We start from the raw sequence: 14,903 nt of genomic DNA, 5'->3' as shown, positions 1-14,903 counted from the left end.
TGAAGTTTATATTTACGATAGTAAATATCAATAAACAGATTTGTGTTATTTGTGTAACTGAGTATATGGACAGATAGTGTACGTTTGGCCCATCATGAAAATGTTCGCACTTTTCTCATAAAGGAGGTAAAACAATTATTGGCATTTCAGGATTTAAAATTATTCTAATTATATAACATGCGTCAATATGTATAATGCTTAGCAATGCTAATTAATGAGGTAGGTCACGTGGTCACGGATATGAACGTGACAGTAGTAAGTCACGTGCAGGGTTACACACCACGTGACATGCCTGCCGTTGGTGCTGTGGGAGAACCGAGGCGCCTCCAGTCCTGACAGCGCTCATCAAACCCAGCAGTGTGGTGTCATAGCGGGCAGGAACAAGACGGATCTTCGGAGGATACTGTTTACCGCTGGAAATACTAGCTAGCTTTGTGTTTGGAGTAGCTGAGGTCCGCGAGTCCAGAAATGGAAAAGTATATAGCTAGCTAGGCTAGCTAGCGAGAATGCTAGTGTGAGAGAGTAGAGCCGCAGCAGCGCGCGGGACACGTCGCCCCCGTCACAGCAGCGCGCGGGACACGTCGCCCCGTCACAGCAGCGCGCGGGACACGTCGCCCCGTCACAGCAGCGCGCCCCCGTCAGCGCTTCAGTACCGCTGAATCAGGTAACGGACCACCACACACACCCGGTCACCCCCCGTGTGAGGTCTCTCACCACACACACCCGGTCACCCCCCCGTGTGAGGTCTCTCACCACACACACCCGGTCACCCCCCGTGTGAGGTCTCTCACCACACACACCCGGTCACCCCCCGTGTGAGGTCTCTCACCACACACACCCGGTCACCCCCCGTGTGAGGTCTCTCACCACACACACTCGGTCACCCCCCGTGTGAGGTCTCTCACCACACACACTCGGTCACCCCCCGTGTGAGGTCTCTCACCACACACACTCGGTCACCCCCCGTGTGAGGTCTCTCACCACACACACTCGGTCACCCCCCGTGTGAGGTCTCTCACCACACACACTCGGTCACCCCCCGTGTGAGGTCTCTCACCACACACACTCGGTCACCCCCCGTGTGAGGTCTCTCACCACACACACTCGGTCACCCCCCGTGTGAGGTCTCTCACCACACACACCCGGTCACCCCCCGTGTGAGGTCTCTCACCACACACACTCGGTCACCCCCCGTGTGAGGTCTCTCACCACACACACCCGGTCACCCCCCGTGTGAGGTCTCTCACCACACACACCCGGTCACCCCCCGTGTGAGGTCTCTCACCACACACACCCGGTCACCCCCCGTGTGAGGTCTCTCACCACACACACCCGGTCACCCCCCGTGTGAGGTCTCTCACCACACACACCCGGTCACCCCCCCGTGTGAGGTCTCTCACCACACACACTCGGTCACCCCCCCGTGTGAGGTCTCTCACCACACACACTCGGTCACCCCCCGTGTGAGGTCTCTCACCACACACACCCGGTCACCCCCCGTGTGAGGTCTCTCACCACACACACCCGGTCACTCCCCGTGTGAGGTCTCTCACCACACACACCTGGTCACTAGGGCTGCGAATCTTTGGGAATCCCACGATTCGATTCAGAATCGATTCTTGGGGTCACGATTAGATTTTTTCCCGATTCTTTCAGATCCCAACAATTTGATTCAAAAATGATTTTTTTCCGATTCAAAAACGATTCTCAATTCAAAACGAGCTACATCGGTCTGCTGGCATGAAAGCTGAGTACATTTATAAAGGTATTATAATTGTAAAGGTTTTATCAACATATTGCAATAATGTAAACACTCAAAGGTAAATCCAAGACAACATGTCTGTTTGAGGCTGACACTCAGAACACTACATTAAACTAATAAAACTGTAGTAAAGTAAATAAAATTGGTAGGCTTAGGCTAGCTGCCAGAACTGGCCACTACTCAAAAATTTTATTATACAAAAATACTGCTCTTTCTGTAAAAACAACAAATTGCTTTGTACAAGAATTAGGCTTAGGCTAGCTGCCTATTTCTGAGAACATGCCACTTCCAGAAACAAAATTACATGTTTTTCCTTAACAAATCACAAAAAAAATATATGAAAGTGCTTCCAAAAATAAAAGGGCTGTTACATTAATAAAATGGGTAAGCTTACGTTAGCTGCCAGAACTTCCACTTCACAGATGAAAAAAATTAGTGGTGGGCCGTTAATGCTGTTTGTTAATTTGATACTCTTATCGGGCGATATAAAAATTATCGCCGTTAATCTATTCTTAAAGTTGGGTTGGGAACTGGGTCAAAATGGGTAAGCAAACTATGATGACTTTCAACTTGATAGTTTAGCTCGGCTGTATTCCTAACCAAATTGCACAGTAGGGGCGAGAACGAGTTTTCAAACCTGTGAATTACAAATCGTTCGTGTGTTTACATGGATGCAGCCACGAACTACTGAACTGAACACATTTAACTGAACTGATCAGTTTCTGAACGGTGCCTGTAGCATTTCATGTGCAACAGATTTGGCTTGTGTGTTGTGGCGAATTCCGACTCCCCTCGTTTATCAGCATAAAGACGCTACAGATTATATTGTTGATTTATGTTTCTATGCATAAATAAGAGCTAGACTTTAATTATCCATCACAGCAAACTGCATTATCTATGTCCAAAGACACGGTGGCTTAAGGGTGTTAATTATTTTAAATAAAATACACACTGGCTATACCGAAGTTCACCTCTAACCACGACTTCGCAGTATTACAGCAGTATTATATCTAAATATCTAGTTAGGACAAAACTAGAGTGCTCAATGAACCAAGTTATTTTTATTTTAACTTTATTTTACCAGGAGTTATAATCATTGTAACTCCTGAATATCATCTGTATCAAGCCCATTCTTATCCGGGCCGCGTTGACAGTAAAATCTAAAGTGTTTCCAAATGGTTGTTTTCAAAGACCGCAGAGCCGTTTTGGACTTTTTCTTAATACTTTAGCGGCGCAACAACAAATACGGTACACTACTACACAACCCGCTGTAGCTTTACTTGTTTTGCCTAGCACTACGGTAGCTGAGAAGGCACACACGCACCCGGAAAAAAAATCTATTTTTAAAAAATGAGAATCGATTCTGAATCGTTCAATGTTAGAAACGCGATTCGAGCTCGAATCGATTTTTTCCTGTACCCCTACTGGTCACCCCCCATGTGAGGTGCTCTCACCACACACACTCGGTCACCCCCCGTGTGAGGTGCTCTCACCAGACCTGCTGCCTCCAAGCTAACCGATGCTAGTGTTAATTAGCCAGCCTGCTACACAGCTAGCTGTGTTAGCTCGTTACCACAACCAGGACATCTCATTGAGGTCTGTGGGAGTTCAGTTAGCTAGCTGGCTCCGAAACACCGTATATTGAAGTGTTATTTTTGTCTACTTCGATCTAATTGATTGGAAGACCTACTGTTTTGTAGTGGCTAACATGGCAACTATTGGTTGACACGATTCATTACTAGCTAGATAACTTTTTAAAAATTTCATTAAAGGTAATGTACCTAACTGTGCGTTATTTTCATTTGATGCTAGTTGGTGTGTTTAAGGGTTTTTAAAGAAGTATTCACCACTGTAGACTCACTATTCCAGTAAACACAGTTAATTCCTGCTGTACAGTTATAGCTCTGGTGACAGTCCAAATAATAGTTAAAGATCTTGCTCTTAATGCAACTGTTTCCCTCGCTTCCTGAAAACTTTAATTATACTTTGAAATATTTCTATATCTGAAAAATTCTATGAATAAACTTTTCATTTAGTACATTTATAAAGGTATTATAATTGTAAAGGTTTTATCAACATATTGCAATAATGTAAACACTCAAAGGTAAATCCAAGACAACATGTCTGTTTGAGGCTGACACTCAGAACACTACATTAAACTAATAAAACTGTAGTAAAGTAAATAAAATTGGTAGGCTTAGGCTAGCTGCCAGAACTGGCCACTACTCAAAAATTTTATTATACAAAAATACTGCTCTTTCTGTAAAAACAACAAATTGCTTTGTACAAGAATTAGGCTTAGGCTAGCTGCCTATTTCTGAGAACATGCCACTTCCAGAAACAAAATTACATGTTTTTCCTTAACAAATCACAAAAAAAATATATGAAAGTGCTTCCAAAAATAAAAGGGCTGTTACATTAATAAAATGGGTAAGCTTACGTTAGCTGCCAGAACTTCCACTTCACAGATGAAAAAAATTAGTGGTGGGCCGTTAATGCTGTTTGTTAATTTGATACTCTTATCGGGCGATATAAAAATTATCGCCGTTAATCTATTCTTAAAGTTGGGTTGGGAACTGGGTCAAAATGGGTAAGCAAACTATGATGACTTTCAACTTGATAGTTTAGCTCGGCTGTATTCCTAACCAAATTGCACAGTAGGGGCGAGAACGAGTTTTCAAACCTGTGAATTACAAATCGTTCGTGTGTTTACATGGATGCAGCCACGAACTACTGAACTGAACACATTTAACTGAACTGATCAGTTTCTGAACGGTGCCTGTAGCATTTCATGTGCAACAGATTTGGCTTGTGTGTTGTGGCGAATTCCGACTCCCCTCGTTTATCAGCATAAAGACGCTACAGATTATATTGTTGATTTATGTTTCTATGCATAAATAAGAGCTAGACTTTAATTATCCATCACAGCAAACTGCATTATCTATGTCCAAAGACACGGTGGCTTAAGGGTGTTAATTATTTTAAATAAAATACACACTGGCTATACCGAAGTTCACCTCTAACCACGACTTCGCAGTATTACAGCAGTATTATATCTAAATATCTAGTTAGGACAAAACTAGAGTGCTCAATGAACCAAGTTATTTTTATTTTAACTTTATTTTACCAGGAGTTATAATCATTGTAACTCCTGAATATCATCTGTATCAAGCCCATTCTTATCCGGGCCGCGTTGACAGTAAAATCTAAAGTGTTTCCAAATGGTTGTTTTCAAAGACCGCAGAGCCGTTTTGGACTTTTTCTTAATACTTTAGCGGCGCAACAACAAATACGGTACACTACTACACAACCCGCTGTAGCTTTACTTGTTTTGCCTAGCACTACGGTAGCTGAGAAGGCACACACGCACCCGGAAAAAAAATCTATTTTTAAAAAATGAGAATCGATTCTGAATCGTTCAATGTTAGAAACGCGATTCGAGCTCGAATCGATTTTTTCCTGTACCCCTACTGGTCACCCCCCATGTGAGGTGCTCTCACCACACACACTCGGTCACCCCCCGTGTGAGGTGCTCTCACCAGACCTGCTGCCTCCAAGCTAACCGATGCTAGTGTTAATTAGCCAGCCTGCTACACAGCTAGCTGTGTTAGCTCGTTACCACAACCAGGACATCTCATTGAGGTCTGTGGGAGTTCAGTTAGCTAGCTGGCTCCGAAACACCGTATATTGAAGTGTTATTTTTGTCTACTTCGATCTAATTGATTGGAAGACCTACTGTTTTGTAGTGGCTAACATGGCAACTATTGGTTGACACGATTCATTACTAGCTAGATAACTTTTTAAAAATTTCATTAAAGGTAATGTACCTAACTGTGCGTTATTTTCATTTGATGCTAGTTGGTGTGTTTAAGGGTTTTTAAAGAAGTATTCACCACTGTAGACTCACTATTCCAGTAAACACAGTTAATTCCTGCTGTACAGTTATAGCTCTGGTGACAGTCCAAATAATAGTTAAAGATCTTGCTCTTAATGCAACTGTTTCCCTCGCTTCCTGAAAACTTTAATTATACTTTGAAATATTTCTATATCTGAAAAATTCTATGAATAAACTTTTCACAACAATATTCAACATTCAGCCATGAGCGATCTGTCAGGTCTAATAATGCATTCTCTTTCATGTGAAAAAACTTATTTTGGCACAGTTGTAGTCATCTGTAGTCAAATATACAAACTTCCATTTCTTCATTCTTTTTTTGTATATAACAATCTGTAGTTTTTATTATACACATACACACTTTTTTGTCTCCACACGTTTACAGTGACCTTAAAATCCCTGTAAAACTTTTTATCTGTACTGTTTTGCAGCAGGTTAGCAAATATGCTTGGGAGAAAGTTCAAGTAGTTGTATTTCACTTGTTGTTTTGGTAGGTTTTTTTTATGTTTTACACAACCCCGTGTTTTCGGTCCATTGCTTTCATGTGCAGCTGCTTTTTTTCTTGCTCAAGTTAATAATAATTTAAATGTGAGGATGTTCTCTGGTGGTCTGAACAAGATGATTGGCGTTCACTCATCCTCTTTACCCAAGCTCTTATCAGCAGTAAGTTCCACAGTGCCCGTCACAAGAAAACTCTTATCTCTGAGCTGCTGACCCCATACCCCCCCAATATCATTGGCTGCAGAGTGGGTGTCCTTTTGCCTCATTGGTTGTTTTGGCTGGGTTGTCTACTTTAGAGGAAAGTGAAAGAAAAGGTGTTACGCAAAATATCTCCAGTAATGTTGCACGTAGAGTGATTGTGTTTGTCCTGGGAGTCAAAGGCCAAAAGGCGCTTTATTTGAGGCAGGGTTAAGAATGACTGATGAACAGACGTGCTTGGTGAGGGAGGAGGAAGACTTAAACTGACACACTCTGTGAGGGTGAAGCTATAATGAAGCGATTACGCTCTTGGGCTGAATTGGACCTGCCATGCAGTGGTACTGACGAAGACAACAGTGAGCAGGATGACTCCTTATCTCTTAAGACATCCTGGTCCTTGGTGAGTAAGCTCTGTCTGGGCTTGTAGGTGGTAAGTGGCCTGGCCTCAGGTTTGCTATGGATTTATTAATCACCTATTAATAATTCATTTGCATCTTCAGTTACAGGTGATTATTTTCTCCAACAAAATATATTTAACATTCAAAGATTTATTACCTGCTGCTGGTTAGGATATTTCACATTGTTTGTTACACTGAGAACTATATCTGTGAGGATTTCGGGGAATAACTGGGGTTTCTGGTGGCACTAATGTGTCTCATTGCTAGTGCATATCCCATGACCTACAAACTGATATGATCCATAAAAAATAACCTGGCTTATGAGACCTTGCATACATATATTTGATTAGCAATAAAGCAAAATAGAGATTTTTTAAAAAAGTATCTATGCATCCCATTCTCACATATAATCTGAGGGCTTTGCTAATAATTCACAATAACAAAATAATGCCTTAATTTGTTTGAAGAAGTGTTAATGGTGACAGACACCAAGCACCTAGAAACACTTAAAAAAGCACAAACAAAAGAAAAACACACACAAACTCTGCTATCCTTTAAGACTAATGTCAATAGTGGGATTCTGACTTTCTGATCTCTTGTTAGTCAGTGTCCTTTGCATCTTTTGGGTTTCCTTTTCTGCTCTTGTATCAGTGTCTTGGTGATGAGCCTTGTGTGATCAGGGCAAGGGAGTCAGGGCCCTCACAGTGACACATGTGTGTCTCTGCGTGTATGTCTCCGTCAGGGATCGTGGGTTTAAGAGCCTGGCTTCCCCAGTGGCACAGGAGTGCTTCAAAAAATGCCTCTCTGAAAGCAGCAAACACCAAAGTCATTCTCTTCTTTTCTATTCACACACACGCTCATCTCTGCTTGCATGATTTCCTCATGTGACTGTGATATGGGGTAAGGAGCATGTATGGGAGCGTAATGCCTGGTGAGAGTGTGGAGGACATCGCGGTGATCTTCCACTCTCTTTCAGGCTTTTGCTCAAGATCTAAGGTCGTTTGGGCTGATGTTCTCAATATGAATAGCAGGTATATAATTGCTAAGCCATTAACCCGGATATGTGGATGTCAAAGGTCGCCATACCACACAACCAGTTGTACATTATGTGCTTTTGCTTTCGGTTGTATTCAGAAGTTGACTGACTGTAGCGTTGCATAAACCACATTGCCACATTGCTCACTTGACCTGAGATATTTGGTATTGCAATGAGGACCACCTTGTGGAGAACTTTACTGATCTCTGTTACTGTCTCAAGTTTGATTAATGCTAATAGTTATATACTCTCCCTACACCATGCCAACGTTTGTTGTTTATGAAATAAACTTGGTCAGTCGGCTGTTAAATTCGTAATTTTGTAATAATCTGGTTATATATATATACACATTATTTTTTTGATTATCTGTGAACATTTATTTAGTATTTTTTTATTTAAATAAGTCCATTACAGATGCTGCTTTCAAAATATTGGCAAAAGCCTCTGAAAACCGCATACCGGGAACCACAATAGTGCCACTTGTTTTTCTGCCTAAATATGGTTTATGTTTGATCTCAAGCTTGGCTGTTATGCATAAGAAATTAAGGCTAGTACTAAATGCAAAGTCTGACATGGACCCAGTTGAGCAGAGCTCTAAATAAAGGGAATGTCCTAGTTTTAATAATTCAGCAGCACTATTTAGAGCTGGTGTTCCTGGCACAGATTAAGCCCAGTTCTACCCTAAAAAGAATTGTTTTTGTAAGATGTTGATTTTGTCTTGGCATCGAAGGGCCAGAGCACTGAGATGAGACAAGTCCTCTTAATGCCATATGACTGCAGCACAGTTCCACTGGACCACATTGGAAGAAGATGACTGATCATTTTAGGAACCAGGCTCTATTTGCAGTTTGAGTGGCATCATGAATGCTGATTGCAGTTTTGAGGACCACGCTGGTCACTCAGGCAGCTGATTCTAGGCTGTTGCATGTGGTCCATCATTTGGACCTCTTCTCCTTTGCCCGACTCTCCTAACAGTTTATTTCTGGCTCGTCAGGATGTCCGTATAACAGTTACTGGAATTCCTCACACAGGTCATCACAAACATCCTCCAACTTCAGAGTTCTTGGTTTTACAGTCGTTGTTCTTGCAGTTCTTGGAGTCATTGGTATTTCCTCATGCTTCTGATTGTGATGCTCACTGTGCAGCTAACATCGTGGTTTAAACATCAAGTAGCCCATGGCTGTGTGAACGACTCTCAGTTCAGCTGAGCCCTAAGAGCCAAACCTCACACTCAGTCTTTTTTTTTGGGGGGGGCACAGAGGCCACTGCTGTGTGCTGACATCGAATAGGCTGTCTGCAGGCATGCAGATAAGACCCACCAAGAGCAACCGTGAAGTGAATCCTCTTTAGCTGGACAACACCAGATTACGTCAGTCAAAGCCAAACTGCTCCTTTCAAATGGGGCACAATTTTCAAGCACGTGCACAAATGAAGGTTCCATGAGACTTTGTGGTCAGGACAGTGATTTTGTCATTAAAATATTCTGAGTGAGCTTTGTTAAGAATATAACAAAGTAATAGAGCAATTACTAGAGTAATAGAGCAATTACTAGAGTAATAGAGCAATTACTAGAGTAATAGAGCAATTACTAGAGTAATAGAGCAATTACTAGAGTAATAGAGCAACCACTAGAGTAATAGAGCAACCACTAGAGTAATAGAGCAACCACTAGAGTAATAGAGCAACCACTAGAGTAATAGAGCAATTACTAGAGTAATAGAGCAATTACTAATGAAAGCCTTCAAACTGCTGGCCTTCCTGGTGTGTGTGAGCAGGTGGACACCATGAACTACGTGGGGCAGCTGGCCGGGCAGGTGCTGGTGACGGTAAAGGAGCTGTACAAAGGCATCAACCAGGCCACGCTGTCGGGCTGCATCGACGTGGTGGTGGTGCGCCAGAGGGACGGCTCATTCCAGTGCTCCCCCTTCCACGTGCGCTTCGGCAAGCTGGGCGTGCTGCGCTCCAAGGAGAAAGTGGTGAGTGACCCCGGGCACGTTTCAGCTGGTAGGGAAGTCTTACGGAAGCCTGAAGGGTTCAAACAGGCCCTGGGGAAAAGGATAAACGGTGGAATGGCGGCCGTCCTGAACATGCCTTTAGACAGTAGGCCTTTAGACCGCATGTGTTGTCATGTTGCTGTTCCCGGGGACTGTGTTCACAGTATCCCGTTAATCCTAAACTGTACTCGTACCTCTGACCTGACTAAACAAACAGGTTGAGTGAAAACAGGCTGGTTCTTATCACCAGTGGTCCTGCTGTTTGTCACATCTAACGTTACCTGTGACAGAAATCAGTCAGTTTCAGCAGCAAGGGCTTACCCTCAAGAACCATCCCTAATGTGAAATAAAACCCTAGAGAAATTACTTTCACCAGGTAATGCACGAGTTACAGACTGGTGTCCGTGTGTGTGTCCGTGTGTGTGTCCGTGTGTGTGTGTGTGTGTGTGTGTCCGTGTGTATGTGACCGTGTGTGTGACCCTGTGTCTATTTCTGTTGGTATACCCATTAGGATTATATTTCTTCCAAAATACTTGAGATAAAATTCAGTTTTTGCTTTTTAAGTGGATAGGTTACAGCTGCATAGTTACACTTTCACTGTCTGCTCTCACAAGTACAGGAAAATGTAATCATGTGACTGTGGGTGTGTGAAATGTGTGCGTGACCGTGTGGGTGAAAGGTATTGAAGAGCTGTAAACAGCCGCGGTTTTCCGTGACATGTTCAGCAGACTGAACACAGCAGGTTAAATAAAGTCTTCTCATTTGGTTATGAACTGTATCATAACAGCCTCCTATAGCAAAGCAATAAAGGTGAAAAAACTGTGGCAAAGTGCAGTGGTGGTCTGTCCAGACTGGGGAGGAGACACTGTACCTCATATTAACAACACTGTCCAGACTGGGGAGGAGACACTGTACCTCATATTAACAACACTGTCCAGACTGGGGAGGAGACACTGTACCTCATATTAACAACACTGTACAGACTGGGGAGGAGACACTGTACCTCATATTATTAACAACACTGTCCAGACTGGGGAGGAGACACTGTACCTCATATTATTAACAACACTGTCCAGACTGGGGAGGAGACATTGTACCTCATATTATTAACAACACTGTCCTGACTGGGGAGGAGACACTGTACCTCATAGGGGTGGGAATCGTTTACTATCTCACGATTCGATTCGATTCCGATTTTGGGGGCCACAATTCAATTCAAAAATCGATTTTCGATTCAATACGATTTTCGATTCAAAAAACGATTTGATTTATAAAAATGTCTGCTTCAGTCTATAAAATCTGCATGATCTACTACAGTCTGCTTTGCAAGACAGAACGACAAATACAGAAAATTAAGTGTCTTTCACATTTAATTAACAAAAATTAAGTGCTTTGGTAAAATAAAATGGTTTTTGTTGTTACCAAAATTCTTGAGGTTCATTTTGCGAGCTGTCAGGGCTGGCTCGGATGCAGTTCCGCCAGCCGTCGCTAGGGGCACCAGAGTCAGTCCCAGATTAAACCGACGTTCTCAGCCAGTCTCTGCTTTCTCTGTGATTGCTTATAGTTTAATGGTGTCTCGCCACCTCTCTCTGTTATGCTTTCTCTTTACTTATTCGAGTATCTCATGCGTCGCTTCCTGACCCATCTCAAGTTTTCCCAATCCTGTATGTCTTCCTATCCGTTTTGCCTTTATTTTTGGGAAGGGTTTTATTTAGCTGCAGCGTTTTTTGCCAGTTACTTCTGCTGGTGTCCTTGGTTTAGTTTTCGCGTTGCATTTATCCGCGCTGTTTTTTAGTTACTGCTGTTGTTTTGTTTCTTCCTCCCGTCTCACTACGGTTGAGTGTTATTTTTCACGCGTTGTATTTTCCGCATTGGTTTTTTGTTTCTATTTACTCCGTGCCCTCACGGTTTTGCTTTCTATTCTCTTGCGCGTTGAGTCTTCCGTGTTGTTTTGTTTGTTCGTTCTGGGTCGCTGTGCGCGTTTCCCTCTCGCTAATACATTTGACGAGTGTCAAACGTCTTGCTCTTGCGAGCCGGCACTTGGGTCCATCCTTCTCTATATTATTTCTCACCCTTCTCTATATTAACACTCCCGTGCTCACCGCGTTACACAAGCCTTGCACACGAGCTACATTGTGTCCAGTTCGGTCTTCCCCGGCATTCGGTAAAAACCAAAATGAACCCATATTTTTGCCTTAAAAGACCGGACAGGTTGAATTGTTTTGAACCTTTTCCGCGCATGAGTGTGTCCCAGAACATGCTGCGTAAAGTCTCGAGTAGTAACGCGAGACTTCACCACGACTTAGAATCGATTTTGGGACATGTAAAATCGATTCTGAATCGTAGTAAATGAGAATCGATTTTTGATATATGAATCGATTTTTTGGCACACCTCTAGTACCTCATATTATTAACAACACTGTCCAGACTGGGGAGGAGACACTGTACCTCATATTATTAACCACACTGTCCAGACTGGGGAGGAGACACTGTACCTCATATTATTAACAACACTGTCCTGACTGGGGAGGAGACACTGTACCTCATATTATTAACAACACTGTCCTGACTGGGGAGGAGACATTGTACCTCATATTATTAACAACACTGTCCTGACTGGGGAGGAGACATTGTACCTCATATTATTAACAACACTGTCCAGACTGGGGAGGAGACACTGTACCTCATATTATTAACAACACTGTCCTGACTGGGGAAGAGACACTGTACCTCATATTATTAACAACACTGTCCAGACTGGGGAGGAGACACTTTACCTCATATTATTAACAACACTGTCCAGACTGGGGAGAAGACACTGTACCTCATTATTAATAACAACACTGTCCTGACTGGGGAGGAGACACTGTACCTCATTATTAACAACACTGTCCAGACTGGGGAGGAGACACTGTACCTCATATTATTAACAACACTGTCCTCCTGTCTGTGGTGCACAAACACGGTGAAGGAGACTGTTGGTGATACATTCTTCATAAGGCGTGTAGCTTTAATAGCTGTTTTTATGTAGTTGAAGAGCAGAAGATGTAGGCGTTTTGCACGTAGCAAACATCCATCACGTCCTTGGGAGGTGGAAATAGAACGGATGAAGCAGTTCTCTCAACCTGCAGGAAGGATAGAGATACTCGGAAAAAGAGAAGGAGAGGTTGCTATGGCAACAGGTTTCTCAGAATGAGAGGTGCTTGGCAGAGGAGGAGAGGGAGAAACCATCAAGGTTACTTATATAACGGGGAATCTTGAGGTGACTTTTATGTCTTTTTCTTGATCTTCTTTGAAAAGCTTTTCAGAGCCTCAAACAGAACAGAAGTTTGGCCTTTTCTTTTATGTAATGTGAACACGGTTATGCAGTACAGGTCCAGTGATTTGTGTAAACAGTGACCCAATGATTCGGCTGTGTTTATTTATTTATTTTCATGCATTACAAGTAGGGGTGGGTATCACCACTGATTTCCCATTTCGATTCGATTTCACAAGGTCCCGATTCAATTCTGTCCGATTCAATATCGATTCTTGTAGGGACATTTCAGTTACAATAAAAAGTGTAGTTTGAATGTGAAATGTTGTAATGATACAAGGAACACTCAAACTTTATTAAAATGTATTAAGATATTAGTGTTTATACTGTGGACAACAGTTACATTCTTTTTTTAATATCAATTAATGCACACTCTTCCACAGAGCTCCTTTACCAGAAAAGGCATTGGAAGCGGTTTGGAACAGCCTTTTAAAGTGCAAATTAAGTTGTTTTTTTTTTACATGTAACAAAAACATTTATGAACATAGTTCTGAATATTGTAAACATTAAGGTCCAAAAAGTAAGATTTATTCATGACTGCTTTTTGACATCTTGGAGATTGTCAAATTTTTCTGCAAGAAAAGGAGCTGATCAACATGTTGAGGAGTGAGACAGCTCCTTTGCCAACTGTTGAGAACTTCACAGCTTTATACTTGATGCGTCGCGACCGGCGTGAGGGTCCGCGCGCCAAAAACGTAATCGCAGTGGCTCCGCCCGTGCACTGTCGCTTCACGAGGTTGTGCACCTCTCGAATTTTGTAACTTTGCGCGCGCCGCACTTCAGCGCAATGAACAAAGTCATGTTTGCAGGGTTCATACACCTTTAAATGGTGGAATTCAAGCGCTTCGGTTATTTTTTTGCACGGGGAGAACTTGTAGATAGTTTAATCGCAAATGCCTTCTCTAGTGGAGTTTGTTTGGGTTCTGGCGTTTTTTGAATATCAGGATGGTGTCGCGTTAAATGATTTCTCAGATTTGTGGTATTCCCACAATATTTCACCTCCATGTTGCACAGTTTACACACGGCTGTGCTTTTATCCAACTCTTCCCTACCGTCATGGTTTCTGAATCCAAAATGTAACCATACATCTGCAGGGTTGCCAACTTTTCAAGATCGCTTAGAGTGAGATTTGAACCTGGAGGGGGTGGCGAGTGTAAAATGGACACAAATTAAGTATTATATCGTGATCGATCGCTCGCCAGTGTTTGTGCCAGAGCGAACTAGTAACTCATTGAATCATAGATGTGGATCAGAGGTAATTTTTTTTTACTCTTGCTGCAGCCATGCTTAACTGATCACCCCAGTCAAGTGGCGGTGCTCGGATGATCTCGTGAGATAAAACGCGAGACGTTAAAATGGTACGCATATGCGGGGAAAATTGGCTAATTCTAAAGATCAATTCCAGGTTTCATAAATCAATATCGAATCATTCAAATGAAGATCGATTTGAATTGAAAGATCGATTTTTTTAAACACACCCCTAAATACAAGCACTGATCAGCTGGTCAATCTCTTGCCTCATATTATTAGCACTATAACGCAGAGCAAGAACCTCTTCAGGGGCGCCGTCGTCTCTTCAGGGGCGCCGTCGTCTCTTCAGGGGCGCCGTCGTCTCTTCAGGGGCGCCGTCGTCTCCTCTTCAGGGGCGCCGGTGTTGTCTCTTCAGGGGCGCCGGTGTTGTCTCTTCAGGGGCGCCGGTGTTGTCTCTTCAGGGGCGCCGGCGTCGTCTCTTCAGGGGCGCCGGCGTCGTCTCTTCAGGGGCGCCGGCGTCGTCTCTTCAGGGGCGCCGTAGTCTCGTCTCTT

The 14,903-nt window shown here is 43.0% G+C and overlaps 1 protein-coding gene across 3 annotated transcripts in view; it reads left to right on the top strand.

Annotated features, from left to right (window-relative positions):
- The first annotated feature begins 287 nt into the window (after positions 1-287).
- The window catches only part of lpin2 (lipin 2), a 33,103-nt gene continuing 18,487 nt past the window's right edge, over positions 288-14,903 (top strand). For 2 of the 3 annotated variants that reach the window (XM_076984835.1, XM_076984834.1), the window contains exons 1-2: positions 6,466-6,756; positions 9,566-9,766. In XM_076984835.1, coding sequence (XP_076840950.1) covers positions 6,649-6,756; positions 9,566-9,766 — 309 coding nt within the window. In that variant the 5' untranslated portion in view covers positions 6,466-6,648. Of the gene's footprint in view, positions 665-6,465; positions 6,757-9,565; positions 9,767-14,903 lie in introns of those variants that run through there. The other variant, XM_076984836.1, reaches the window with a different exon arrangement.

Source organism: Brachyhypopomus gauderio, unplaced genomic scaffold (assembly GCF_052324685.1).
Source record: "Brachyhypopomus gauderio isolate BG-103 unplaced genomic scaffold, BGAUD_0.2 sc34, whole genome shotgun sequence".
Taxonomy (NCBI): domain Eukaryota; kingdom Metazoa; phylum Chordata; class Actinopteri; order Gymnotiformes; family Hypopomidae; genus Brachyhypopomus; species Brachyhypopomus gauderio.
The sequence above is the reverse complement of the archived record's forward strand: the minus strand, read 5'-3'. Positions and strand labels throughout refer to the sequence as shown.